The sequence below is a fragment of the Tympanuchus pallidicinctus genome, unplaced genomic scaffold (assembly GCF_026119805.1).
Source record: "Tympanuchus pallidicinctus isolate F22 unplaced genomic scaffold, pur_lepc_1.0 scaffold1, whole genome shotgun sequence".
NCBI classification, from domain to species: domain Eukaryota; kingdom Metazoa; phylum Chordata; class Aves; order Galliformes; family Phasianidae; genus Tympanuchus; species Tympanuchus pallidicinctus.
In genome coordinates, this window is record NW_026294618.1 from 79,616,960 (window position 1) to 79,641,968 (window position 25,009).

Genomic DNA, 25,009 nt, shown 5'->3' on the forward strand with positions numbered 1-25,009 from the left:
TTCCCTCGTTAAGTGCCACCAGGCTGAATAACGGGGTCCTTTAACGACACTGCCAACGCTCCGTATACATCTTTACGTATAACATATGTATTTTATACACACAGAAAACACTGTAACTGCGCCCTTCCCCTTAGGGAAAGCAGCGAGGCGGTCACGCCCAGCCCGCGCAGTCGTCGCTTAGAGACGCGGCGGGGGCCTCGCTGAGGCGGGAAGGGAGAGCCGCTCCACTTTCGACCCCGCAGCTGCCCGCTGCGCGCCTGCGGGAGCGCCGCCCCTCGGTGCCGGCACGGCCGGGAGCTGCGTCATTGGCGCGCGCCGCCGGGAGGGAAAGGACCGGCGGGAGGGGCCGGGGCGGGGCAGCGGGGAAACGAAACCGGCGGGGGCGGCGCCGACGAGGGCGCTGCGGAGCCGCGGCCGGGCCTCTGGGTGCGTGCGGGGAGAGGGGCGCGGGGCGGCAGGGTCGGGTACGGGGAGAGGCGGGAGGGGAGGGAAAGGAAACCCTCTGGGCTGTGCCGTAGTGCAGCGGGTGCTGTTGGTGGGGGTGAGGAAAAGCGCGGGTGTTGCGCTGCTGTGTGCGGCTGTGGAAAGCAGCCTGATAGAGGGGGTGGTTAGAAGCAGCGCCCTGGGGCATCTCTGCTGCTGCGGCGTTCCTCTGTAGGTAATGGTTGCTCGTTTCTCGTGTGTTTGGATTAAACGAGTCTTTGGTACGGTAGTAATGCTAATTGTCGTATATTTAATTTATTTATGTGCTGGCGTCTGGGTTGTCTTCATTGACTAGCGTTTAAGTAGCTCATAGAAAGGATGTCAAGCTATGGTTGTTAGTAATACATGAGCTTCTGTATAGATTTTGTTTGTTTACTTAAACTGGCTGTTAGGTAGGTTCACAAAACCTGGTGTTTTACCTGAAGACAGCTCAGGTTGTGAAGTATAACACAGAATAATGCATGAAGCGGTCTGTGCTGCCATGCTACCAGCATGAGTTGTGTGCCTTACCCTTCAGCATCAAGAATGTTAATTTGTGTGGTGTTAACTAAGTGTAATCTTCTTTCAGAAAAAATGAAGAGAAGAACTGAGCCCGAATTTAGCAGTCCCCAAAAGAAGCAGAAGAAGAAGGCGGAAGACTTGGGTTTAACTCTCAGTTCTACTTCAGATGATGAAGCTCAGCTTAGTAACCATACTACTCAAGGTACAGTTGGAGGTTGTAAGTGTTGCTGTGGGGAATCTAACTAACAATTAGGAATTGCAGGGCCGTGAGGATGATCAGAGGGCTTGAGCACCTCTCCTGTGAAGAAAGGCTGAGGGAGGTGGGCTTATTTAGCTTAGAGGAAAGAGGGCTCTGGGAAGACCTCATTGCAGCTTCCCCGTGCTTACAGGGAGCTTATAAAGGAGGGAGACTTCTTACGTGGACTGGTAGTGGTAGGACAAGAAAGAATGACTTTAAACTTTGAAAAGATTGTTGATATTTTTCACTCAGAGGATGGTGAGGCGCTGGCACAGGCTGACCAGAGAAGTTTTGGATGCACTGCGTCTGCAGGCGTTCAAGGGCCTTAGAGCAGTCTGATCCTGGTGGTTGGCAACCCTGTCCACAGCAGGGGTTTGGAACTGGATGGCCTTTAAAGTCCCTTCCAACCAAAATTGCGGTTGGCATCTCCGGTTGATGGACGGAACTTCAAGACTGCACTTTGTCTTTAGTAGAAAAACTGTGTCTTTTTTTTTTTTAATTCACAAATCTGTTTGGTGGCAATTCTTTTTTTTTTTTTTTTTTTTTAAAGCTTTTAAAAGTAAGACTCTCACAAACACTTTGGTCTGGGTATTTCATGATTGCAGACATAAGAAATAGACAAGTCCATGGCCAAAAGCTGTAAAATTCTGTTCATATGTAGACAGCATTAGTCTCTTCAGTCTCAGGAGATATTTTTGTTGTGGAAGCTTTCAGTAGTGAGGAGTAGTGTGTTGTGCAGTAACAATAATAATAATAATAATGGTAATGTCTAATATCTTGTGTTGCTTTTTTTTTTTTAAACAAACACGAGACATTAGATATTATCATGTTCTCCTGCATTACAGTGCTATCTCTTTTATTGGATCCGTGTGAATGTTGGTTTTTTTTTTTCTTTTTTTGTAAGTAGTAAAAGTTCATGTTTATTTCGTTTCAGAAAGAATAACTGTTTCAGAGTTACCTAAACAAATTGCCTAGTGTTTTGTTTCCTTCTTTCCCTCTTCCCCAAGCTGGAGAGTGGTTGCTTTCTTCTAGTATACCAGAGATGAGGAGAGCAATTGCCCTACGCAATTGCTGTCCCTGTTATGAGGTGCTTTAATCTCTTCCAGGATGATACTTCATGTTACTTCACACTCTTCGTACTTCTCAGTCTTGGTATTTCCTATGGTAGTCAAGTGTTAGTAAGGAAAGGGTGTCAACATAGAAAGAAGTGAAAGTAGAGGGGGAAGAATGCATGAAAGGTGAATGATTGGTTTGAGAGTAGTGGCAGTGATTGGGTATGGCGTGTGTACATGTCCTTGCAAATGTTAAAAGCAGGAAGAGTTGCAAAGAAACTTTTTTAAGATTATGTAGTCCAAATTGTCTTTGAGAACCCATTGTGAACCCTGGAAAATAAAACGCAGCTCAAAAGCACGTAGCAAAGATTGTTGAAGCTGAGGACTGGAGAAGCAGAAAGCAATAACTGGCCCTAAGTAAAATGTTTTTGATCCTGTTAATCTCTGAGACCTTTGTGAAGGAGAAATGTAAGTTGTGTGACAGGTGCTTGAAAAGTAAGATGGGAATATACCACTGCAAACATGCTACGTCGCAGCCTTCTTTGTTTTGAGCTGAAAGTCTCAAATATTAATGCTATAAGCTCCAGCATGATAGCTGTCTTAAAGGCTGATAATTCAACAGCAGAGATTGTACACATTGAAACAATTACAACTACAGCCACATATTTCACTGTTGAGTCTTTCACTTTCTTGACTAATGGCCTTTAGTAATTTACCTTGGTAATGACAATTCTTTACTAATTCTGCAGTTGTTTCTTGCTATTTCACTGGTGTTCAGTTATCCATAACAGGGAAATAGAGTTGTTGTTGTTGTTTTTTTTAATTAGAAAAAAATTAAGAAAAATTCAATCTCTTCTAAGTTGTCATTTTTTTTTTTTTTTTAATACCTGTGTGCAGCTATCTAATTCCTTCTTAAGTGATAAACAAGGAAAGATAATCTCTGCTGACAACAATTATCTTGAGGTAGCTTTTATGGTTCAACACCTAGTTGTGCAAAGAAGCATGGAATGAATTCTAGTAGTCAGTGAACAAGGGATGCTCAAGAGGCAGAGGTCTAATGAAGAGTGTGGCTATGCTCATTGTGGATTGCTGCTTCAGTAATCTTTATGGCCTGCCCCACAGTACAGACTTTAGTAGGACTGCTGTGGTGCTAGATAAATTTCTGGAAGGAAATTTGTGCCATTGCTTCATCCTCACTGTGATCACAGCACAGGAAAAGGGAAAGTACTCAGTGGGTTGCAGGGCCTCCCTCCCTACTCACGTGGTGCATCCTATCGTGTAGTTCTTGATGGCGTTACTGAGAAGCCTTGGTGGTGGTTTTTTGGTTTTGTTTTAGTGTGCGCTCACTTCTTTCATTTTTCTTGTTTTCAGAGTCTTCCAGTAGCAGCAGTGGGTCTGAGAGTGAGAGTGATGAAAAAAGACTTGTCTTCAACAATGAGTTCAAACAAGACTCTCTGGTGGAGGGTACTTCGTCCCGCTACTCAATGTATAACAGTGTCTCCCAAAAGCTCATGGTAGGTCAAAACAGTTTTGAACCAAAGTATTAATACCTCATGAGTGCAAACTGAAAAGACCAATCTTTTGAGATTCTGATTCTGGTCCTCCTTGTAGCAGGGTTCTTTGCTTCTTTAATCCATCTAGTAAGCAGTTCAGGGAGGTAGAGACAGCTTTGTTAGGGGAATTTGTTGTAAAAAAAAAAAGAAAAGGAAAAGTTGATTCATGTTCCAGGTACTCGAACAGGGCAATGAGTGTGAAGAAAGAGATCTTTGAATAAGGCAGTTTGCTGAGCTGGAAAAGAGTCTTATCTTGTGTTATTCTGCAATTATTTTTAAGTTAACAAACATCTGTCACAAAGACCTTAAGAAATTCTGGTGTTGATATTAATTCATTTTGGTCTCAGAAGCTGACAGGCATACCCTTGTAGAATTATTACCTAACTTGTAAGGTGTTTATTTCAAGTAGAGCTGCCCCAGTTTATATAGGGCCAGAAGTGTCTTGGAAATGCACCGAGTTGTGCACAATAGTAACTGTAACAGCCAAACTTCAGGGGTGATCACCAGCTCCCTAATTACAGAGTGATAGTGCAGGGGAGAGAATTTTTTAGAAAGTTCTAAGGAAATCACGGACTGTTTCTCATGTCAGTCTCACATTTGACAACTTTTTTTTGACTACAGTGGCAATGGTAAGCCCTAGAGAAGTGAAGCTTCTCTGTGTCTTTGCTGTTACATGTTTCCTTGTGCAAACTCCAACACTGCCATTGGGAATACTCCATTACCCTGGGTAACGGGATGGTGAGACGCAGTTGTGTATTACTCGAAATGTGAGAGGAAGTCCAGGACACAAAGGAGGACTGAATTGGGGTCTCTGTCTGTTTTGTGCTGCTTTCTCAGGAGCGGCAGTCAGCTGCACAGTGGTATGGCAGCACGTACTGCCCTTTGCCAAGTGAGAAGATCAGTCTGCTGCTAGAAACTGGGAAGTGTTAGTTCTTAATAAAAGTGGGAACAGGGAGGTACTGCCTTTCCAGGAAACAAATTGCTGCTAGCAGCTGTGTCATATATCTGTATGAAGCAGGAAATTTCAAATCTTGCTGAATTCAAAACTCAGTGGGATCCAGAGGCCGAGGGCTGCTGATGTGCTCCTCTGTGAATAAATCCTGTTGCTGGTCACAGATCATTCAGAATCTGTCCATTTGTGTTTTTGTAGCTGGGCTGCAGTTTGCTGATTCTAACATAGACTGTCTTTCTCTGAATTCAGAAGGCTTTCCTTTTTAAGGTTTCCTAAACTTGAATACAAGGATTGAATGTCTGGTTAGATGAGTTGGTAGGTAAGAGGAAAATCGTTCTTTACTCTGTTCAAAATTCTGTCTTCAGAATTACATTCCTTCTCTGAGTATTAGGTGCATTTTAACTGATTCTTGTAATTTATGTGGCAACGTGTTCACAACAAGTAATACCACAATATGAATTTGTTCTTATGCCAGCATCTTGGTTTATAAACCCACTGAACACAGTGGTGAATGTCTCTGTTGGAGCACGCTGTTCCTTCCCTCGTTTTATTTCCAAACGTCGTTCTTTACATCTTGCTTTTTCTGTTGTTTGTTTTTGATGGCCGTGGCTCCAAGCCACTCCAGTATGTGGCTCTTTTTTTGGGCTAGTCTTTCATCCCACATGCAGTATGTAGTCTTAAATCTACTCGCCTCATTGTGCTCCCTTTTCTATCTTTGTAGGCCAAGATGGGCTTCCGGGAAGGAGAAGGTTTGGGAAAATATGGCCAAGGTAGGAAGGATATTGTTGAAGCCTCCAATCAGAAGGGAAGGAGAGGCTTTGGGCTTACCCTCAAAGGGTTTGATGGGGAGCTGAATATTGATTGGCAGGATGAGCCAGAGGTAAGTATTTACTGTTTTGAGTACTATTGCTGTGTTCAGGATTTGCCCGCTGGGAATGTTTTTCTAGTGCTGACATACTACTTCTGTCAAGTGGCTCAGCTGAATAGAACCACACTCTATTTTGCTCAGGTATAGTGTGTTTTATGGCACCAAGTCAGTTTCAGATGGATTGTTGCTGTGATCTGTATGATTTGTTCCTGATTTGTAGCAGTGAACGTGATGGAAAACTCACCAAGCTGTTTTGTTTTATTTTGTATGTCATCATTTTTCATACTCAAATAGGTGATGTTTTTTAAGTATCTTATTCTGTTTCTGTATAACAATCCTCCAAAAAAAAAAAAGCTGAGATGTCCTATTCCTGTATCTTGGTGAGCTCCTCAACAGGGAAGAAAATTGAAATAGGTGCTGTCTGGATAGCAGAGCCTCATTCAGCTGCTATTCAATGTGACATAGTTGCTATATGTTTGTATTCAAAGAACAAACAAAAATAAGAGCATAGCACAGAATCCTAGGGCTCTGGTCAGCTGGAGGGCAAGCCAAAAGGCCCCAGCTGTTGTGAGTCAAGGGCAGCAGTGCTGTCAAGTTATAAACTGCACTTGATTGTACTTTCCTCTCTTTCTTTGAGTTGTTTTTCAGTAATTAGTAATAATATTAGAGATTGATCCTTTAGAATAAGAAATGAGAAATGTGTTCTGTAGGCTCATTGCTTTAAGGGTCATTCTTCACCACGCTTCTGCATCCTACAACAATTAGATGTTATTTATCATTTGCCCTTGTGGGTGATGATGTTGTAATTAACATAAGAAGGTAAGCAGATGTTAACAACCTGCTCTTCTGCATTGCTATGAACTCTGCTGCCAAAACAATTCCTTCCCTAGGTTATTCAAAATATTTAAGCCTTGAATTGAAGTCATGGAACTGGGGGAGACTTTGAGAAAGAATTGGAAAAACAGATGTGTGAAGGACTGTGAGAATATTATGTCAAATGTCTCTGCAGTTTCTCTAAAATGTACCTTGAGGGTGCTAGGCTATAGCTTTATTGATAAATATCAGATGAGAGGAAAATGGTGTGTGGTCATTTTTTAGTTTCTTTTGTTTTTCATTTATCCAAAGAAATGAAGCATGTTTTAGGCAAGAGAGAAAAAAACCTAGAAAGTTGGTCCACAAGTCATGGCTTCACCCCTTATGGTAGGATTGGGGAGAAATTGGTTGTTACATTTTGCTTGCAAAAAATTTCCTTGACTCTTCCTATGTCTTGTGTTTGCAGCCTAGTGCCTATGAGGAGGTGGATTGGTGCCTTGAGTGTACCACAGAAATCCCTGATGCCCAGGAGCTGAAGGAGTGGATGACTGTGGGCAAGGTAGTTTTTTTTAGATTCTAGTACTCAGGTTAAGAAGACATAGGAATGAATACTCTGCCTGAGCCAGTGCCTTGTCAAAGAGTCCTCAGATAATCTGGGGTGGAGAAAAACTGGAAGCTGCTACTGTAACTTCCTACTTGAAGCAGATCCTGGTAGATCGGGTTGCTTAGAGCCTTGTTTGGTTGAGTTCTGAATATCTCCAAGAATGGAAGTCTTACAGCCTGCTTGGGCATCTACTACACAGTTGGGTCTGATAACCCAATTGGCAAAGTTATTCATTAATCAGCATTTTTTGTGTTGAAGCCTGCCTCCATTGTTTCTCATCCTAGCACTGTGCATCTCTGGGAAGAGCCTAGGTCAGTTTCCTCTTTTCTAACTTCAGGTAGTTGTCAACAGGAATAGAATCTCCCTTTTTTTATCTATCCTGAACAAACTGTTCCCTCAGTCTCTTACACACTAGATACTACTGCACCCTTGTCATCTTGATGGCCATTTGCTGGGCTTACTACAGTATGTCAGTGTCTGTCTTGTACTGAGGAGTGCTAGACTGGATGCAATATTTCAAGTGTGGTTGTGAGATGCCAAATAGGAGAGAATAGTGCCTCAGCCTGCTGGTTATGCTCTTGCTAATAACACCTAGTATGTGGTTGACCGGCTTCATCCATCACACGTTCATGTTGCATTCTGAAATGACTCGTAGCATATTTGTTAATTGCTACATGTTCTCATCCTGCTCCAGAGGAAGATGGTGATTGAAGATGAAACGGAGTTCTGCAATGAGGAGCTTTTACTTAATGTCCTGCGGTGCAAGGTGAGTCCCCTTTCTTGGAGAGGAATTGAAGTTTTGTGAAATAAATAACTGAATTTACTTAAGTGATCAGCAAGAGCTCTATACATCCTCTCTCACATCTGTGCCACTGGTGTGACCTGGAGTTTTGGCTGCCACTGTTTATTCAGATGCCTGTTTTACACCTCAGCCTTCAAAGAGATGAATGAAAACACTGGTGTCCATTTCTTAGTCAGTTCAACTGAAAGACTGTAGGCTTGAATGAGCTAAGAAACTAAACTTCCTTTCTTTTCTCGCGTGTTCCGTTTTTCCTTTTAGATTTGATCATGCCCTTGTGAATTTCAGGGTGTGTGTATGTATGTGTGAGAGAAATACCTTCACTTGTGACTACTTTTAAGATGGCTACCATGTTGCCAGTCTTGGGAGCTGTCTGTACAGAGCTTTTCAGTGTCATTAAATTTGGGTAAGAATTGGGTAAGGTGTCCCTGTTCATTGTAAGGGGAGTTGGACTGGATGGCCCTCAGAGGTCCCTTACAACTCTAAGGATTCGATGATTCTGTATCAGTACATGGCAGGAAAACATTCTATATTGGTGAATTGGTAGCATAGAATGCTAAGCATCCTATTTACCCTCATGCTTCTGTCTCCTTATGTTTAATATCTGTCCTCTAAGCCTTTGCCAAATTCAGGTTATTTTGGTTTCTGTTTGCACAGAGTGTATTTGATGAGCTGGATGGAGAAGAAATGCGCAGAGCCCGAACGAGATCTAACCCCTATGAGATGATCCGTGGAGTCTTTTTTCTGAACAGGTCTGTAGCACTTGTGGTTACGTAGGTCTTCTTCCCATTATGTCCACTTTCAGCTGTGGGAGCCAAAGTTGAAACTCACAGGTCCCTATTTATGTGTTCACAGAGCTGCGATGAAGATGGCAAATATGGACCATGTCTTTGACTACATGTTTACAAATCCTAAGGACTTCCAGGGGGTGAGGACCTCTTTTCAGTTTTCAAAGCAGTGCTTTCTTAGAGTGGAGAAACTGGGGAGAAAGGAGAATCCTTAGAGCACTAGCTGGAAAAACAAGTTTTTGAAAGACATTTTCTGGCTGAGCAGTGCAGCTGATAGGTTTGACTGATGGAAGCTGTTACTGGGCGAGTAGAATTTCTTCAGTTTCCTTTTGTAGAGGCCCTTGATAAAGGAGCGAGATGCAGAGCTGCTCTACTTTGCTGATGTGTGTGCTGGGCCTGGGGGCTTCTCTGAGTACGTCTTGTGGAGGAGGAAGTGGCATGCAAAAGGATTTGGCATGACCTTGAAAGGACCAAACGATTTTAAACTTGAGGACTTCTATTCTGCTTCCAGTGAGCTCTTTGAACCTTACTATGGTACGTAATGCATGCGTAAGTGTTGTCTGATGTTTTTGCTTGCGCTCTGGCTTCTGTATCAGGAGTATTGATATCAGCCTGGGGATTTGAGAGAAGCTTGTTTCTAGAGAATCATTTTGCAAGGTAGGAAGGGGCTGTGCTTTGAGAAGGGAGTTGAGATTGGTGAACTTGCCCATCAAGTCACGTTTCTGTGCTTCTTTCCATTCTGCCAAGAAAACGTGTCCTGATGTAGTAGTTTGTACTTGAGCTCATCTGAAAGCTGCAGAGGACATGCTTGTTTGACAACAATTTTTCTCATTTATGCAGTTCTGAAATGTGAAGAATGAGATGACTTGCCCAAAGACTATTAGCAAAGCCAGAGGTAGAAGCCTTACTTACTGACTGGCAGTATGCTTCTGTATCAGACCTCTGTAAATCTACTTTGATAATTTATTGTGGACGCTCAGTAATGTTAAATAAATCAAATTAAAGCTAGAAGCTGTATCTGAATCACTGTGACTAGATGACCTGTGTAATCTGAAGTGGTTTAAGATGTTACTGTGTCTTTGAGATAGACTGTGCGTACAGAGACAATTACTGCATCTTACCTTGTGTGTGGTAGCCTGTTACACTGTATGATACATGTGTGCTCCCTTTCTGCACAGCCTCTTGGAGTAGGAAGGGAAATACAAGGACCTGATAGTCTTGCTGCTTATTTCAGACTATGTGAAGGAAACTCAAATGTGTTTGTTCTACAGAGAAAAGCGTAAAAGCCAATTTGCCACTCATGACTTCTAAGCATGAACTCTTAGAGTATAATTAGTGCTTCAAGATTAGATCAGTTAAAGGAAAGGTTCATGGTAAGGGTAGCAAGGCAGCAAAACGCATTGTTCTAGTGGTTGCACTGTTTGGATCTTCATAACTCACTGCAGACTGGTGCTTTTATGAGGGAAGGAAAATACATGGAGAAATGAGTAGCCCCATGACTTTGATGCATTTGCTTGATTCCTTTTCTGTCTGCTATGCTGCAAAGTCTAGTGAGGTGTGTACAAACTCTCTTCCGAGTGATGGGAAGAAAGTAGGCTGCCGTGATATTTGTGTTGTAAAGAATGGTAACAAATTCTAGTGTCACTTTGCTTAGTGACAGCATGATTGATGAGGAATTTAGTCATCAAAGCACAATTGTGCATCCTGATCTTTCTTTCTGGTCTCGCAGTTCTTCTTATAGTTAATAGAAACTATAGCTGTAGAAGATTTTAGAAACTAATACCAACTAGAAGCTCAGGCTTCTTCAAAGTGAAAATTGGTAACCTCTAGAATATGCCTTAGCTTAGCTTTCTACAATGCCAGGCTAGGGGACAGTGTATCCTTTTTTTTTTTTTTTTAAAAAAAAAAAAAAAAAAACATATGGAAAAACTTTGCATTCATATAAATGTAATATATATAAGCTATATTTCTATTTTCCTACTTCCTTTACAAACTTGTTTATATATGAATGTTTTTTTTGAGGCTGCTTTTTGAAATTCTAGGTTAGGTTGTGTTTGGACGTAGATAATTAGCTTTCTTTGGATTGATGCTAATTCTTAGTTGAAGGTTACCAGTGCACCATGTGAATAATTTTGCCTTGCTTGTAAAAAAAAAAAAAACAAAAAACAAAACAACATGTTAGTACCAGATGAGCTGCTCAGTGAAATTGTCTCCTATATTTTTTGTAGATTCAGATATTTGCCATTTCTCCTTGGTTCAGGATTTTATGTTGTAATGCAGTTCTTTACCCAGAGGAGGGCAGTGAGGGATTTGTCATTTGCTGCAGCTAACATACGAGTTGTCTTTTGACCTTGGTTATTAGGCTTTGTTTAGCCTTGACCACAACATTTGAATAATTTTCCTAGTCTAACGAGCATCTTTAGTGGTGAACCAGGGAATGCGTGTATTTATGCTTACTCACCTATCAAGGTCTTTGTAGCTTCTGACTAAATACTGATTGAATACAACAGATCACCTCTTCTAGTCTGCTTTGCAAACATGTTAGTAATTGCCTCCTCTTTGTCCACAGGAGAAGGAGGGATTGATGGGGATGGAGATATCACTCGCCCTGAGAACATTACTGCTTTCCGGAACTTTGTTTTGGACAATACAGATCACAAAGGAGTGCATTTCTTAATGGCTGATGGGGTTGGTCCCTTCCCTTTTCTTTCTGCACTCATGACCAAAACTAGTACTTCAGATTGTGTGCGTTAAGATACTTGACATGTGTTTGTATTATCAATGTGGTATTAAGGCTTGCCATTAAAATTCCTGGTGGCATTGTTCTGTGTTTAAAGAAATCATTGTGATTTCACGAGTCAGCTGTACAGAATTGTTTGCTTGAGCGAAAGAAATGCTAATTATATGCTGTATTCTTTGTAGGGCTTCTCTGTGGAGGGTCAGGAAAACTTGCAAGAAATCCTAAGCAAACAGCTAATGCTTTGTCAGTTTCTTATGGCACTGTCCATTGTCCGGACAGGTATGTTTTATCCATCAATCTTATTCCTCCTTCTTTAAGGTGTGGGTGGTATTGCAGAAGGGTGCTGTAGACTTTTATTAACATACCATAACATCTGCTGTGCTGTGAGGCTAGGTTGCACAGGATTGCATGTATATGCATTCATTCTGAGGTAGTTGTCACAAAGCTAAATGAACTAGGGCAGAAAAATAAGGCTGTCCATTTTGCTTTTTCTTTACAAGCAGAAGGTAAAAGCTCTGAACTAATGCATTTTAACAATAGTTTATGTAGCTGTCTTGGGCTAAGGTCACTAGTGTAATTGTTGGACAGTATATCTGAGTTTTATGCTATCAGCTGGGCCAGCTGCTTTATGAATATTCTGGCAGGCTGGTTGGAGCAGAGCAGTAGCAATTCAGTTCATTTTCCCTTTAGTTTGTGGCTTTTCTCCTTTAAATCTGCCATCTCTGTGATCAACACCAGCTGATGCCTCATGTTGTCTTAAGGTATACTCCATCGTTGCCAGATGATGGATTTTATGGTTGTATGATGATTCCTCTTTTCTGCAGAGTTTAGTTAGCATTTGGCACTGACATATGCAGGAGCAGAAGATAAAAAATAATTATCATATTATCATTTGTCCTGTGCCTTGTGTTCAGATATACCTGAGCCAAGGATCTGCTTAGCAGTATCTGCTTGAGCATAATATGGTGAAAGGAGCAACCTTTTTGAAGTCTTTAATCTCTGTGTAGATACAACTTCATAAGATTGACTGCTTTTTGCTTAGGGTAGTGGGGAAACTTGTTTGAGGGCTAAGGGTGGCACAGACGTTTTTCTTTCTATTCTATTTTGGTGGTATCTGTTAGTTTCTTCCTCCAGTGTGAAGCTTCTTGGTCCACATGTCAGAGCTCTTTGTCTGCAAAGGCTTTTATATAGCGTGCTGCAATACCATAGGGTACAGTTTGGGCCTGGGAAAGGGTGGTGTAGAATGGGTGGAAAGTTTGTTCTCGAGGCAGAACGCATGTTGATTTGAGCATGGTCAGAGAACTGCTTGTCCCTTTGTTGAAGAGATACGGGACAGATGGTTCATGGAGCCCCTCTAACCTGCTTCATGAAAGTGTTTTAGTTGCTGTTCTATTGTACAAAACCACCTATCTTTTTTTCCCTGTGGAGGATAAGGTTATGGAGATGCCTGATATGTCGTTGTATCTTTATAGTCTGCTGATGTTGGTGTGTTTCTTCTCTCTGCTCCAGGAGGACATTTTGTCTGCAAAACCTTTGATCTGTTTACTCCATTCAGCGTGGGGCTTGTTTATCTGCTCTATTGCTGCTTTGAGCGTGTGTGCATCTTTAAACCTGTGACAAGCCGCCCTGCTAACTCAGAGAGGTGAGATTGTTGAGCATGAGGGACTGCTAAACAAGGTTTGATCTCTAATTACAATGACAGATGGCTTTGGTTAAATGGAAACTCTGTGACTTCACCCAGTTGTCAACTGTCTTGTAGGAGGAAATATTTTAGATGGCTAGCAAATTCTGATTTCTGACAAGGTAGAGAAAGTATTTGCCAAAGTCTGCTTGCTTTTCCCTGCCTGTACTGAGATTCATCTGTAGAGAAAACAGCAGAACTAAGTATGTAATAAAGTCTGTTCTGCATGAAGCAATTAGGCTTCCATCGAAGCCAGAAATTATTATGTGTATTTTTACACCTGTCAAGCTTAACACAATTAGTTTACTATTTTAGGGAGTTCTGTGATGTTTTCTTAGTAGGGTTGAATTTCTCTATCTTTTCAGAGAGTAGAAAGTGATACGTGATGATGTGATTGGTTAGACTTCACCTTCTTGGGGATACTTGGGTGGGCAGAATTCCTGGGATTTGGAATACTGTCTTCACAGCTACAGCATGGCAGGAAAAATTGACTGTGTCAAAAAAAACCTGAACCTAAATTGTGTCTGGCATTCTGTGCAGGTATGTGGTATGCAAAGGATTAAAGCTGGGGACTGATGACGTGCGAGAATATCTCTTCATGGTGAACATCAGACTCAACCAGTTGCGCAACTCCGATGTGGATGTGAATCTAGTTGTGCCACTGAATGTGATCAAAGATGACCAGGATTTCTACGATTATATTGTCCAGTCCAATGAAAAGTGAGTGCCTGTGAGCAGCGAGGGCTGCTTGCTGTAGGCAGATCAGCCAAAATGGCTGGCTTTCAGTTGCAGCTGCTTGCACTCATGAAGGTGCTTGTTGATGCTGCTGACGCTGCTCTGCGTTTGCTGCCCGAGGGGCTTAACAGAGCAAAGGGATGCTGCACAGAGAAATACTTCATGCTGTCAGTGAATGTTTGGTCTCTGAATGCTGTCCTCCTATATAGAGCAGAAAGGGGGCTACTGCCTGCTTTTTTTTCCACTGGGCCACCATATCATTTGGATTTATGTTAATGATGATCAGTCACTCCTTTGAGGGTCAGGCTGGTTTCCTTCAGTTGTTCCATCGATCTTCCACATAGAATAATGTTGATGGCAGTAATCAGCTTGTTGTCTTACTGAAACTTTCCTCTCTTTCAGCCACTGCAAAATTCAGATAAAGGCACTAGCTAAAATTCGTGCTTTTGTTCAAGATACGTGAGTATATTCCTCTGGCTTTTGGTGGATATTGAATTAACCTACCGTAAACAAATTGTTTTGCCCTTCTTCAATGTGTTTTTAATTTGAGCTGGTACACTGCTTGGCCTTTAGAGCCAGGAAAATTAATAATGCTTTTAGGTAGCTCTGTTTGTGTCTCTGCCTGAGCTCCTTGAGAAAAAGTGTGGGTAGCTGGAGTCCTGAAAGTTGATTTGTTATCACCCTTGCTGAGATGGCTTCCATGTGTTGCATGTTTTCTGGAGCGCCTTAAATGGGCCTGCTTCTTAGAAGGACTGTGAGCTTAAAATGTGAGCAACACCATCCTGGCTGGTATGTTCAGTTCTGCACCTAACATTGTTGTGGTCCATAGCTCTTAATTTTTCAAGGATGATTCAGTATACTTAAGTGGCATACCTAGAACTACCTACAGCACATGAAAAAAATGTCTTTCATATAAAACTAAAGCTATTGCAATGTATAGCTGTTTCCCTGTCGTGGCTTTTAAGTTTGGGTGTCGTTCAGAGAAAATACATAATAGAAAGCCTGAAAGCCAGATATTGTCATAAGAGTTAATCCTAACATTAGCCCTGTTTTTTGTCTTCATTGCTCTTCGTAAGTAGGGCTAGTAGGTTCCAGCTCTCGGAGATACTCATAAATTCATACTAACACTTCACTTCTTCAAAGTGTTGATGCCTAATGATGCTTTCAGATAGAGGCTGAGTATCAGTGATATATACTGAAGCAAAACTAAACAAGGGTGTTGGGAATGTGTGGAGAGGGAAGCAGGATCCTCAATTTGAGAATAACCTTGTGAGGAGCACTGCTTGTTTGTCATTCCCAAGCCAGACACTGAAAAATGCAAGTTTGATAGGATTGGGATATGCTAATGCTGCAAGAACAAGGAAAGAGACTTTGCTGTTTTAATAGTCTGCTGCTTTTCTCTTGAGGACACTGATGGAGCCACGACAGGCTGAAATCCGAAAGGAGTGTCTCCAACTATGGGGGGTAAGTAAGCTGCAAAGCAGAGAGATAATGAAAGCTTCCTTGCTGTGATGAAATAAGAATGGAGCTGCTGTGCAGATGAAACTTTCTAGCCAGAGGTTTAATACATTGTCCTTCAGGAAAGTCAAAGATTATTTGAAGCTATTCACGTAAACAAAGAGGATGGTGCTTGTGAATTCAGTGTATGACTTAACTGAGTGGGCTTCTAATTGCTTTGCTTTGCTGCAATTGAGAAGATTTTATATAATACTGAATGAACTTAGCACTTAGTGGTTTCCAGGTGGTAGAGCTGTCTGAAGAGTCTCTTTCCTGAGCCTTTGACTGAGTCATATCATACATATGGTAGTGTTTCACTGAAATGTGGATGGAATTAAAGATTTAGCCTGAAACTTTTGGAAGCTGCCCGTTGTTTCTTATGAAATGTGGCATGCCTGCATTAAATTTGAGAAAAACGTGAGACTTTGGTTTGCTATGTAACTTCTCCAGTAACTGGAGTCCCAAGACCAGTAGTTTTAGGGAGCAGGATGGTCTGTCACACATTGAAACCAGAACTGTTTGTGTGAACGTGCAAATGAATAACCTTTACTATCAATTGTTTGAACTTTTTTTTTTTCAGATTCCTGATCAGGCTCGTGTTGCTCCCTCATCTTCAGATCCCAAGTCCAAGTTTTTTGAACTGATTCAGGTGGGACCTTACCTGGAAGTTTCTTCTGAATTCTGTCATGCAAATAGATCCTTTTCCAGCAGTAATTAAACGATGAAGAACTTAATCCTGGATTATCTGGATTATTGTTTTGTGCAAAAATTGCACTCACCTACTTGTTAATGTATTTTGTCTAATTATATGTTGCTCTTTAGGGCACAGACATTGATACCTTCAGTTACAAACCCACTCCTCTGAATTCCAGTACGCTGGAGAAAATCCGCCAAGTGTTCGATTACCGGTGTATGGTGTCTGGAAGTGAGCAGAAGTTCCTCCTGGGGCTGGGGGTAAGGCCTGAGAACAGTCAGACTTTATGTGTAGGAGTTCTGCTGGTTCATTTTAATGGTACTGTTTTGCCTTGCAGATTCATCCCATTCTTTCCTGACCTCAAAGATCAGGAAGAATCCTCACTGACAGCACTGAACAGTGCTAGTTATTGTATGGTTTTTTTTCCTCCTGACTTCAGTGCTGTTCGCAGTAATTAACCCCGTTTTTGTAATTCCAGCCTACACAGAGACCTGTACTCTTGCTAGTGTCTCTAATTATCTTCACTGTCCTTTTAAAGATGTTCTATTTTTCGTTCATTGTGTAGATATGAAAAGACACTGACAGATTAGAATCAATGTTTTTGTTCATTTGCTGTAGAGATTGGTTCTTCCTTAAAATTTTCCACAAAGAAATTGCTTTTGACAGCCTAGGATGAAAAGATTCTCTGAGGGGTGCTCTGGAGTTAGTCAGAGGTCTCTCTCCCACACATCCCTTCATGAAGCCTTGGGTAAATCTGACTGCCTTCTGTACACAGAAATCACAGATCTACACCTGGGATGGTCGCCAGTCAGACCGCTGGACGAAACTGGATTTGAAAACTGAGCTGCCACGAGATACCCTTCTCTCTGTGGAGATTGTCCATGAGCTGAAAGGAGAGGTAGGAAGCTATTCTCTCTTACAGAGTGACTACAAATAGAATGTGCAATTTCACTTATTCTCTTCAAGATACTGCAAAATAAATGTTCCATGTGTGACAGGTGAGAGTCTTTTGCATTTGTTATTTAGAGAAATGATTTTGGATTAAGTTCCTTCTGACCAGTGTCAGAGAGATGAGCTTTTAACACTGTTTTGAAATTCCTTTGTACCTGACATGCTGTTGGCCTACATGCAGCAGATGACAATGTTGCCACTAAGTCTTAAAGTGATCTTTGTCTGTTTGGGTACTTAACTGCACAGTAGAGAGAGCAGGCCTTGGAAGAGCATCCTTGAGGTATATTCACAATGCAAACTGTTGCTACCTGGGAGTTTATTTCTCTTCTGGCATTTCAAATGAAGATGCTGGTACACTGGGCTTTATGCTGTGCTCCCTGATGAGGCAGTATTGTGCCAGAGAGCTAAGGATGATAGCTGTGGTCCTGCTCTCTCTGTCTTTCCCTCCATTGAGACAATTGTGTAGTTGACACACACTGGTTCTTGGAGGATGGCAAGTTAATGTACAGTGGGCTGCAGGGAATTTGGTTGCTTCTAGTATCTGGGAAGTTGCTCTCTTGCTAGAAAATAATGATATACTGGCAAAGAAAAAACCCAAAAAACAACAAATGGGCTATAAACCAAAACTGAAATAGCAACAGACTACAATCTGAGTGGTAAGTCTATTCCTTTCTGCAGGGGAAAGCTCAACGAAAAATCAGTGCTATCCACATACTTGATGTCTTGGTACTCAATGGCAATGATGTCCGAAACCAGCATTTCAACCAGAGGTATGTAATCTCTGGAGAAGCTTCTTTCTCCTACACGAGTAGGAGTGACTGAGAAACATTGTTCATACTAATGGAAGAGAACTGAGCACAGGTAGGTGAGAGCATTTGGTTGAACCACTTCTGTAAAGATGCACTGTGAACGAACCATCTCAGAAGTGAAATAGGTAGAGCTTTTTTTTGTGTGTGTGTGTATACTGTCCCTATGTATTGAGATCAAGTCTAGTTCCTTTCTTAGTCTGGGGTGATGCACAATATGGATAAACAGAACATCTTGGGAGCATGTATAACACAGTTGATAGGTGGCTTAGAGGGAAGGAAAGAACTCCCCTGTTTCTTTCATTAGCATTATGATGTCTCCAGTTATCTTATTTTCCTGCTTGTGTGTCAATGAGTTCAACAGCACACGGGCTTGTAGAGGAGGCAATGAAGACCCATTCCTAATGGATAGCAACCACTATCACTGGGCACTGAACTGAGAGAGCGAGGTGAAAAAAAACCAACCCTGTTGCTCAGTACCTATTTGGCTTAGGGGAGGGGATGGTGTGCAAGTATTGAAGTGTCTAATCAAACTGTTATCTTCTGTGTGTGCCAAAGATGTAGCTAGATTGTAGGATTCTCTTTCTGTTTTTGGTCAGGATTCAGCTGGCAGAGAAGTTTGTCAAAGCGGTTTCCAAACCTAGCAGACCAGATATGAATCCGATCCGGTGAGTGCTTCTCTTTTTCAGCCTTGCACGTTTTGGTTTCACTGTGGTGGAGGGTGAAGATCAGGAGCTGAATGAATTAAATTTCAAACTGAAATGTTACATCTGTTACAAAAGTTCTGTTACATCCACTGGAAAAAGGCTGGAAGTTCTTTAAATATCTGAAACAAAGTTGATAGTGGAGAAGTTGTACCTTCCTTTCACTTAGCAGGTGTTTGTGCTTTCATCATAGATGGGCTGGTTGGTGCAGATCTCAGGTGTGTGTTGCAGTAGATCTAGCGCTCAGTCAGTGTTATCCTTGCAAAGTCTTCTACATCCTTGTCTGCTCATAGTGTAAGAGAGGCTGTGAGTGTACAGATGTCACATTTTCTCAAGCCAGTAAAAATAAGGCATTAGGCTGAGGAGAAAGGTTGACCTTAGTCATGCTTGACCACCTTGTGCTACACAAAATGAACTGCTCAGCTGCTCCCTATGGCTAAGACAGGAAAAGATGACTTTAAAAATAATAATAATAATAATAATAATAATAAAATGTATATTTTTACAACACATTTCTGTCTTGCTTCTGCTTTCCCCCCAGAGTGAAGGAAGTGTACAGACTGGAGGAGATGGAGAAGATTTTTGTGAGGTATGTGACCAGCAAAAATGAAGCACTTCAGGGACTATGGACATCATAGGTGAGAGATGCGCTTGAGGAGTCCTGGAGAAAGAGCTTGTACAGCTCTTGTAGCTAAATACCTACTGTTTTTGGTTCAGACAATCTTCCTGCTCAGTTGTAATACCATAGACGTAGCCAATGTGTTTTGCAGTAGTAGAAGTAGCAACTGCACTTCAGTACTTGTGCAGAAGTGGCTTGAAAGTTCGAGTTCAAACCTGACATGGGAATCCCGTTTGGATTAAGTGTGGTAGATTATCACAGGTGCCATGTTGCAGTGCTAGATTTGCTACCTGCCATATCCATACAGCTCAGGCTGTTTTCCCTAGATGCATAGGAGAGGCAAGAGACTGAATGCTCCAGGGATGTGATGATTGATCCTGGTGCATTTTCACTGTGGAAAGAGTGTGCAGATGGCATGTTGTGTGCAAGATGATTGTAAAGGAAGAAACAGGAGATGCTGCGTTTGGTATCACTCTGTTATTGTCTTTCTCAACATTCAGGTTAGAGATGAAAGTCATCAAGGGCTCAGGGGGAATACCCCGGCTATCCTACACAGGCAGAGATGACCGGCACTTCGTACCCACGGGACTCTACATTGTACGGACTGTGAATGGTAGGAAGAGAGTCTCTTGCTCTTATCTTGCTTTTTTCTGTATCTTCGACTAAAAAAAATAATTGAAGAAGGTTACTCCTTCTATAACTTATTAAAAACTTAATGGTGGTATTCCAGTGGCTAGAGATTAATCGTTTGTAGTGAACATAGCTTGGATTGGGACATGGTTCAGGGTATTTTTATGATAGCTTTTTCTGTGTCAGTTGGATTAGCTATTGTGTGGGTAGTTCAATTTATTTACATGACTCACTTTTTTTTTTTTTTTATATCATAGTTCTTCCCTAAGAATATATGAAAATGTCCTATTTGGAATGTCAGTTTTTAAATGCAGAGAGAACAGAGTTTTCTCAGTAAATGCAAATAGTTTGGGAAGTGGGTGATTTTGAGGGAGGAAAGGGAAAAGAAGTAAGAGGAGAATCACCATCATTATAGATTCCTTGTTCCTGCTTGCACTATATGTGCATTTATAACTGTGCCCTTTTCCCCATTCCATCTTCTGTCTGATCCGTGACACTTTTCTGCCAGATCCCTGGACTATGGCATACAGCAAAAACTTCAAGAGGAAATTCTTCTTCAACAAGATGACCAACGAATCAACATTTGACCTCCCATCTGAATCCATTGCACCTTTTCAGTGAGTACAAGCTCTGGCAATTGCCAGAGCTGAGACTAAGGAACGAGAGCTGGGTTTGCACTGCAAGCACAGCTTGGTCACAAGCATAGCATGCTGCATAGACCAACCTCAGAGTTGGACAAAGCTGCTGATCTGGATCTGTGGAATTTTGCTATGAGTAACACATTTTCTCACAACTTCCTCCCTCTGTCTGCAGCAGAACGCAAGTGATTGAATCTCTTGGCACCCTAGGAAATGGAGGCTGAGTCCAGTAACTGTAATCTGTTACATCTCTGTATGTGATGATAATTGGTTGGAAGTTGTTAATTGAAAAGTCAGCCTCAGTTGACTTAGCCCAAACTCTGGTATAAGTTGTAGGTAACTGGGAGTTGTTTAATGAGGGAGTGAGGGAGAAAAGCAGTGTCTCCTTGGGCACTGGGCAGTCAGCACTGTGGCTGCTGAATGCCACTGCTATCCAATTGAGTACTATGCCAAGACAATCTCTTGAGTGCAGCAAATTTTGAGTCTGTCTAGCATGTCAGGGCTCACGGGTGGAGATGTTCTGCATTCTTTGCCTTCAGTTGGTCTCAGGAGATGCCTGCCACTACCAAGGACTTTGCCTCTGAAAATAGGGTTCTTAAGTTTCCCTTAACCAGCTAAATAGAAGAAGGGGCTTAAAACTGTAAAAGCAGAGGCAGGTGGTGCTTTTTCCTTTCGTGCCTCGAGGTGGAGTTAGTTTGGCCTGTGCACTCAGAAATAGGCTAGTGTTAACCTGTAGGAATGGCTGAGGACTTGCAGTGCCTGTGTAGGAAGAGTTGTGCTGTATTGTGGTTAGTGAATACTAATGTGTCTGTAATTAGCCACTGACATGTGCTCTTGTCACTGTGCTAGTATCGCTTTGTTAGAACAGTAGCACTAAATAAGCTATGAATATTTTGTCAGTAATTGTACAGAACTCAAGGCTGCTGTGTCAGCAGTAATTAGCAGCTCTGTTTTCATTATGGCTGGGACTGTGTCAGTGCAGTGAGGGAGGGCTGTGCTTGATGGGTGAAATGAGAGATGGTGTTGTAGGATCAGAACTCTCTGCTGCTGATGGAGCTTGGTTATTTCACACAGGAGGAGGAATGATCCTAGCTGTTTTTGTACAGGACAAAGAGCTGTTCATTTGCAAAGATCCGTAGGACAGCTATTACTGATTCTAGTAGGTTTATGGTGAGTGATTAGATGATTAGATTGCTGCTGCTGGCAGACTTTCTAAATTCTTCATTAAGGCCTTTCTATTGCCTGCATTGACATTTTCTGAAAAACTTGTGGGGGGAAGGCATGTTTTTCCTAATGATCTGTCTCCTTCCAGCAAATACTGAACCGAATTTTGAGTGAAGCTAGAAATTAATAAGTTTGTTTCCATGGAAATCTCTTAGGCTTGGAAATTTCTGTACCTTATGGGCCATGGAGTTTGCAAGGTGAATGAATGAAAGCATTGTCTTTTTCTAAGGCACTCTTTAGATCTACAGTACCTTTGTGTGACTCCCAATGCAGGAGAAGCTCTTTGTATTCCACTTTCTGGCTGTGATAAGTGTTCTTCCACTCTCTTGCCATATTAATCTCACTTTCCTCTCTGTCCACAGTGTATGTCATTACAGCCGTCTCTTCTGGGAGTGGGGAGATGGTGTCAAAGTGCATGACTCTCAGAAAAGGCAAGATCCAGAGAAGCTATCAAAGGAGAATGTCCTATCTTTCATCCAAGCACACTACCCCTAGCCCCAGCTCTCTTGAAGGGTGCTGGGAAGAGGCTGAGCCCAGTTCGGATTCTTCAGGGACTGACAAGACTGGGAGACTCCACAACTGTCCTAGCCTTTTCCAGAGCTGATTCCCTGGATGTGGTCTAACCTGGAAATGACGTGCAGAAGACATAGGACAAGATTCTGAACTTGGCAGTGTATATAAGAGTATGACCCAGGTAGTGCCTGCTGCTGGAGTACTTCCGGTGGCTCCTGGAGTGAAGGCCTAACGCCCTTTTGTCCTGACCTACTGCATGCATGAGGCCAAGAGGCTAGCAGCTTTCTTTGCTCCTGTTAAAATATTCAGCAAGGTTTGTGGAGCTCTGTGCGTCAGGACTCTCCAGGCTTGTGCTTCCCTGGCAGTGGGAAGGAGCAGACGAAAGTGGCAGAGCTGGGCAACAGCACGTCGATGCAACCCTGCGTCGTACCTGGCAGCTGTGTGTCCCCTTGGCTTGTTGAAGGCCTTCACTGCCTAGTGGAGGCTATTAATTCACTGGGGAATGCTAGCATTGGGGTGCAAACATGAACTTTTTTTGGTGTTTCCAACACATCAGCTTTCCAGGCACTTGGCTTGCCAATGGCAATTCCGATGTGATGGTATCCTGTTGGACAGAAGCCAGCACAGGTGATGAGTAGACTTCCTGGCACAAATTTCATGTTTCAGTGCCAGGATTTTCACAGATGTCCACAAGCTGCTGTTTCAAGGATTCTTCCTTTGCAGGTCAGTGACTGATCCTGAGCCAGCAGCCTGCAGTTAATTCATGCAAGTGTTTATGCCTCATGGTAATTCTGAGACCAAGGTGCTTTGGTTTTTAGTACTTCATGCTGTTACCCAAATCTTCAGGAAGGAAAGTGGATGTGGGAGGGAAGACATAAGAAGTTGGGGATGCTAGAAGTGTTCAGAGGAAATCATGGGTACGTTTGATTTTTTTTTTTTTGTTAAAAGACCCAGGGCTTCAGTGAAGAGAGATCTTGACTTTGACCATGTTGGTTAATTAGAAGAAATCCTCTCCCCTGACTGTGCCCACTGGAAAGGTTATCAGACTTTCCTTTTTAAATGTCAGAGTGAGCTTTGACACTCTCCATGTCTCATCTGGCCCTGGAGCTACACCTGGGGTGAAGAGGGTGAAGACAGTGCTGTGACACTCAGCATGAAACTTATTTCAACAGACTTCTCAGCGTTATTTTGCGCTGAGCTGAAAAATATTCTTCCGTTGCATGACGTTCAGTTCTGGCTTCCATGGGGCTTTTGGCCAGGTCTTCCACTTAAATCAGAAGCTAACACAAGTTGACTGCTTTCAGCCAAGCAGCAAAGTTGCCTTTTTTGTTTGTTTCTTTTTAAACATAGATTGACAATAGGGAGGAAACTGATTTTGGGGTAGTCTGAACTGTGCCTTAAAGAAAGCTATAGGTCTCCTTGGAACTATAGCAGTTCCTTAGATTCTTATTTTTCTCCCCAAATCTGTATGTAATATTTTAACGAGCTTTATGTAGTAAGACATGGAAGTTTTCACTCACGGTTCTATAGATAGGATGGGTGCCCTGCACCACTCCCAAAGGGGCCGTAACAAGGTGCACATTGTAGAAGTCCTGCTTTCAGCCACCCTCTAAGGTCCAGCATACTGCATGAGTTTTGTCCTCAGCATCAGCATGTAGTGAATGTCATCCTGCTAGGTGGCTGTGCTCTCTGAGCTTAGAGCATTTCCACGTCTTTAGAAGTGCATCATCTCCATAAAACCACAGTTTCTGTTTTGTTTTTGGTTTTTTTTTTTTTTCTTTTCATCACTTTGGTATAAGTAACAGCTACAAGTCCTTGCACCAGGCAAGTTTAGATGCGGGCTCACTCACTGCAGAACCACAGCTCCTGGCTAGGGGAGCAGCACAGAAGCTGGCATGTCTGTTGGTGAATGAAAAGTGGAAGCAAAACTTGGGGAGTGAATAGGAGGCTGGGTTGGTAATAGATTGCCCTGAATACCGTGCAAGGGAGCTATTCTTTTCTCTCAAGCTCGGACCTAAAGTGATGGAAGTGGATAAAAGGATCTTTTCCCATGTTGGTGGTCATTAATGCCTAGATACAGGTCTACTGGAACAGTTGATGGACTGCATGTCGTTACTGCGTCCTGTGGATGACAGTCTGCCCTCTATTTTCAAGTATAGCTAATACATCTATGAGAGAAATGGCAGGCTTCCTTCCCCCCACCCAAAGAACAAGAGCTCTGTAACTGGTAATTTTTGCTGGCAAAAGCACTTCCACAGGGGATGAAGAGGACTCTCTACAACTCTCTAGTGGGCAAAAATGCACCTCCAACTGTGTGATTTCCAGGCCTGTGAGCAGCTGGCTTTATAAGTGAGTAACTTGAGTTCTGGCACTTGCCTTGAGGCTGCTGTAATGCCAGCAAAGCATGCTGCTCCCTTTGCCAGGCTGCGTTGGTAAGTATTATGTCCTCTGCTTGGGGTTTCTGACTTTCCTCTGGGCCAGCAGACAAAAGGGTGACTAGGAAGTGCACTGTAGAGCTTGTAGGCTTCTGAGGACGCAAAAGAAACCTGATGAGCAGTCTGGCTTTTGCAGGTATTTTCTATTTGCCCTGTTGCCTCCAGTTCCTCCCCGTTTTAATTTGCTTTTATTTTTATTTTTGATGCACTGAACTTTGATTCTGAATCCCAATTCAAGAAGGCAAATGTAAGGCACCATGCTACTTTGCTTAAGGGAATGTTTATGTATGTGAATGGTACAATGTATTGTCATTAGGCTGTGTATCGTTTTGTGTTGATTTCTCTGCTTTTGTTGTCTCTATTACCAATACAGCCCCTTTAATTCACCTCACTGCCTTGTTTACTTTGTTTCCCACAAAATTTGGGCTAGCAGCCTGTGTTAGTGTGGCAATAGGAAACACCTTGCAGAGTTTAAAATGTTGAAGATAGAG

At 42.3% G+C, this 25,009-nt stretch overlaps 1 protein-coding gene across 1 annotated transcript; it reads left to right on the forward strand.

The window, feature by feature from the left end:
* Positions 1–354: 354 nt before the first annotated feature.
* Positions 355–24,904, forward strand: CMTR1 (cap methyltransferase 1). Its single transcript, XM_052692364.1, has 24 exons — positions 355–426; positions 1,052–1,186; positions 3,646–3,788; positions 5,501–5,659; positions 6,927–7,019; positions 7,759–7,830; positions 8,521–8,615; positions 8,719–8,791; positions 8,987–9,185; positions 11,221–11,339; positions 11,574–11,670; positions 12,901–13,033; positions 13,613–13,792; positions 14,210–14,266; positions 15,214–15,271; positions 15,885–15,953; positions 16,127–16,258; positions 16,774–16,896; positions 17,628–17,719; positions 18,355–18,423; positions 19,001–19,048; positions 19,579–19,691; positions 20,217–20,325; positions 21,933–24,904. The coding sequence occupies exons 2-24, from the start codon at positions 1,057–1,059 to the stop codon at positions 22,063–22,065; spliced, it is 2,496 nt and encodes an 831-aa protein (XP_052548324.1). The 5' UTR covers positions 355–426; positions 1,052–1,056; the 3' UTR covers positions 22,066–24,904.
* Positions 24,905–25,009: the final 105 nt, after the last annotated feature.

Coding starts and splice junctions, on each gene's coding strand:
- CMTR1 (XM_052692364.1), top strand. CDS start 1,057: ATGAAGAGAAGAACTGAGCCCGAATTTAGCAGTCCCCAAAAGAAGCAG. Junction 9,186..11,220: donor GCTCTTTGAACCTTACTATG/GTACGTAATGCA, acceptor CTTTGTCCACAG/GAGAAGGAGGGATTGATGGG. Junction 13,034..13,612: donor CGCCCTGCTAACTCAGAGAG/GTGAGATTGTTG, acceptor CATTCTGTGCAG/GTATGTGGTATGCAAAGGAT.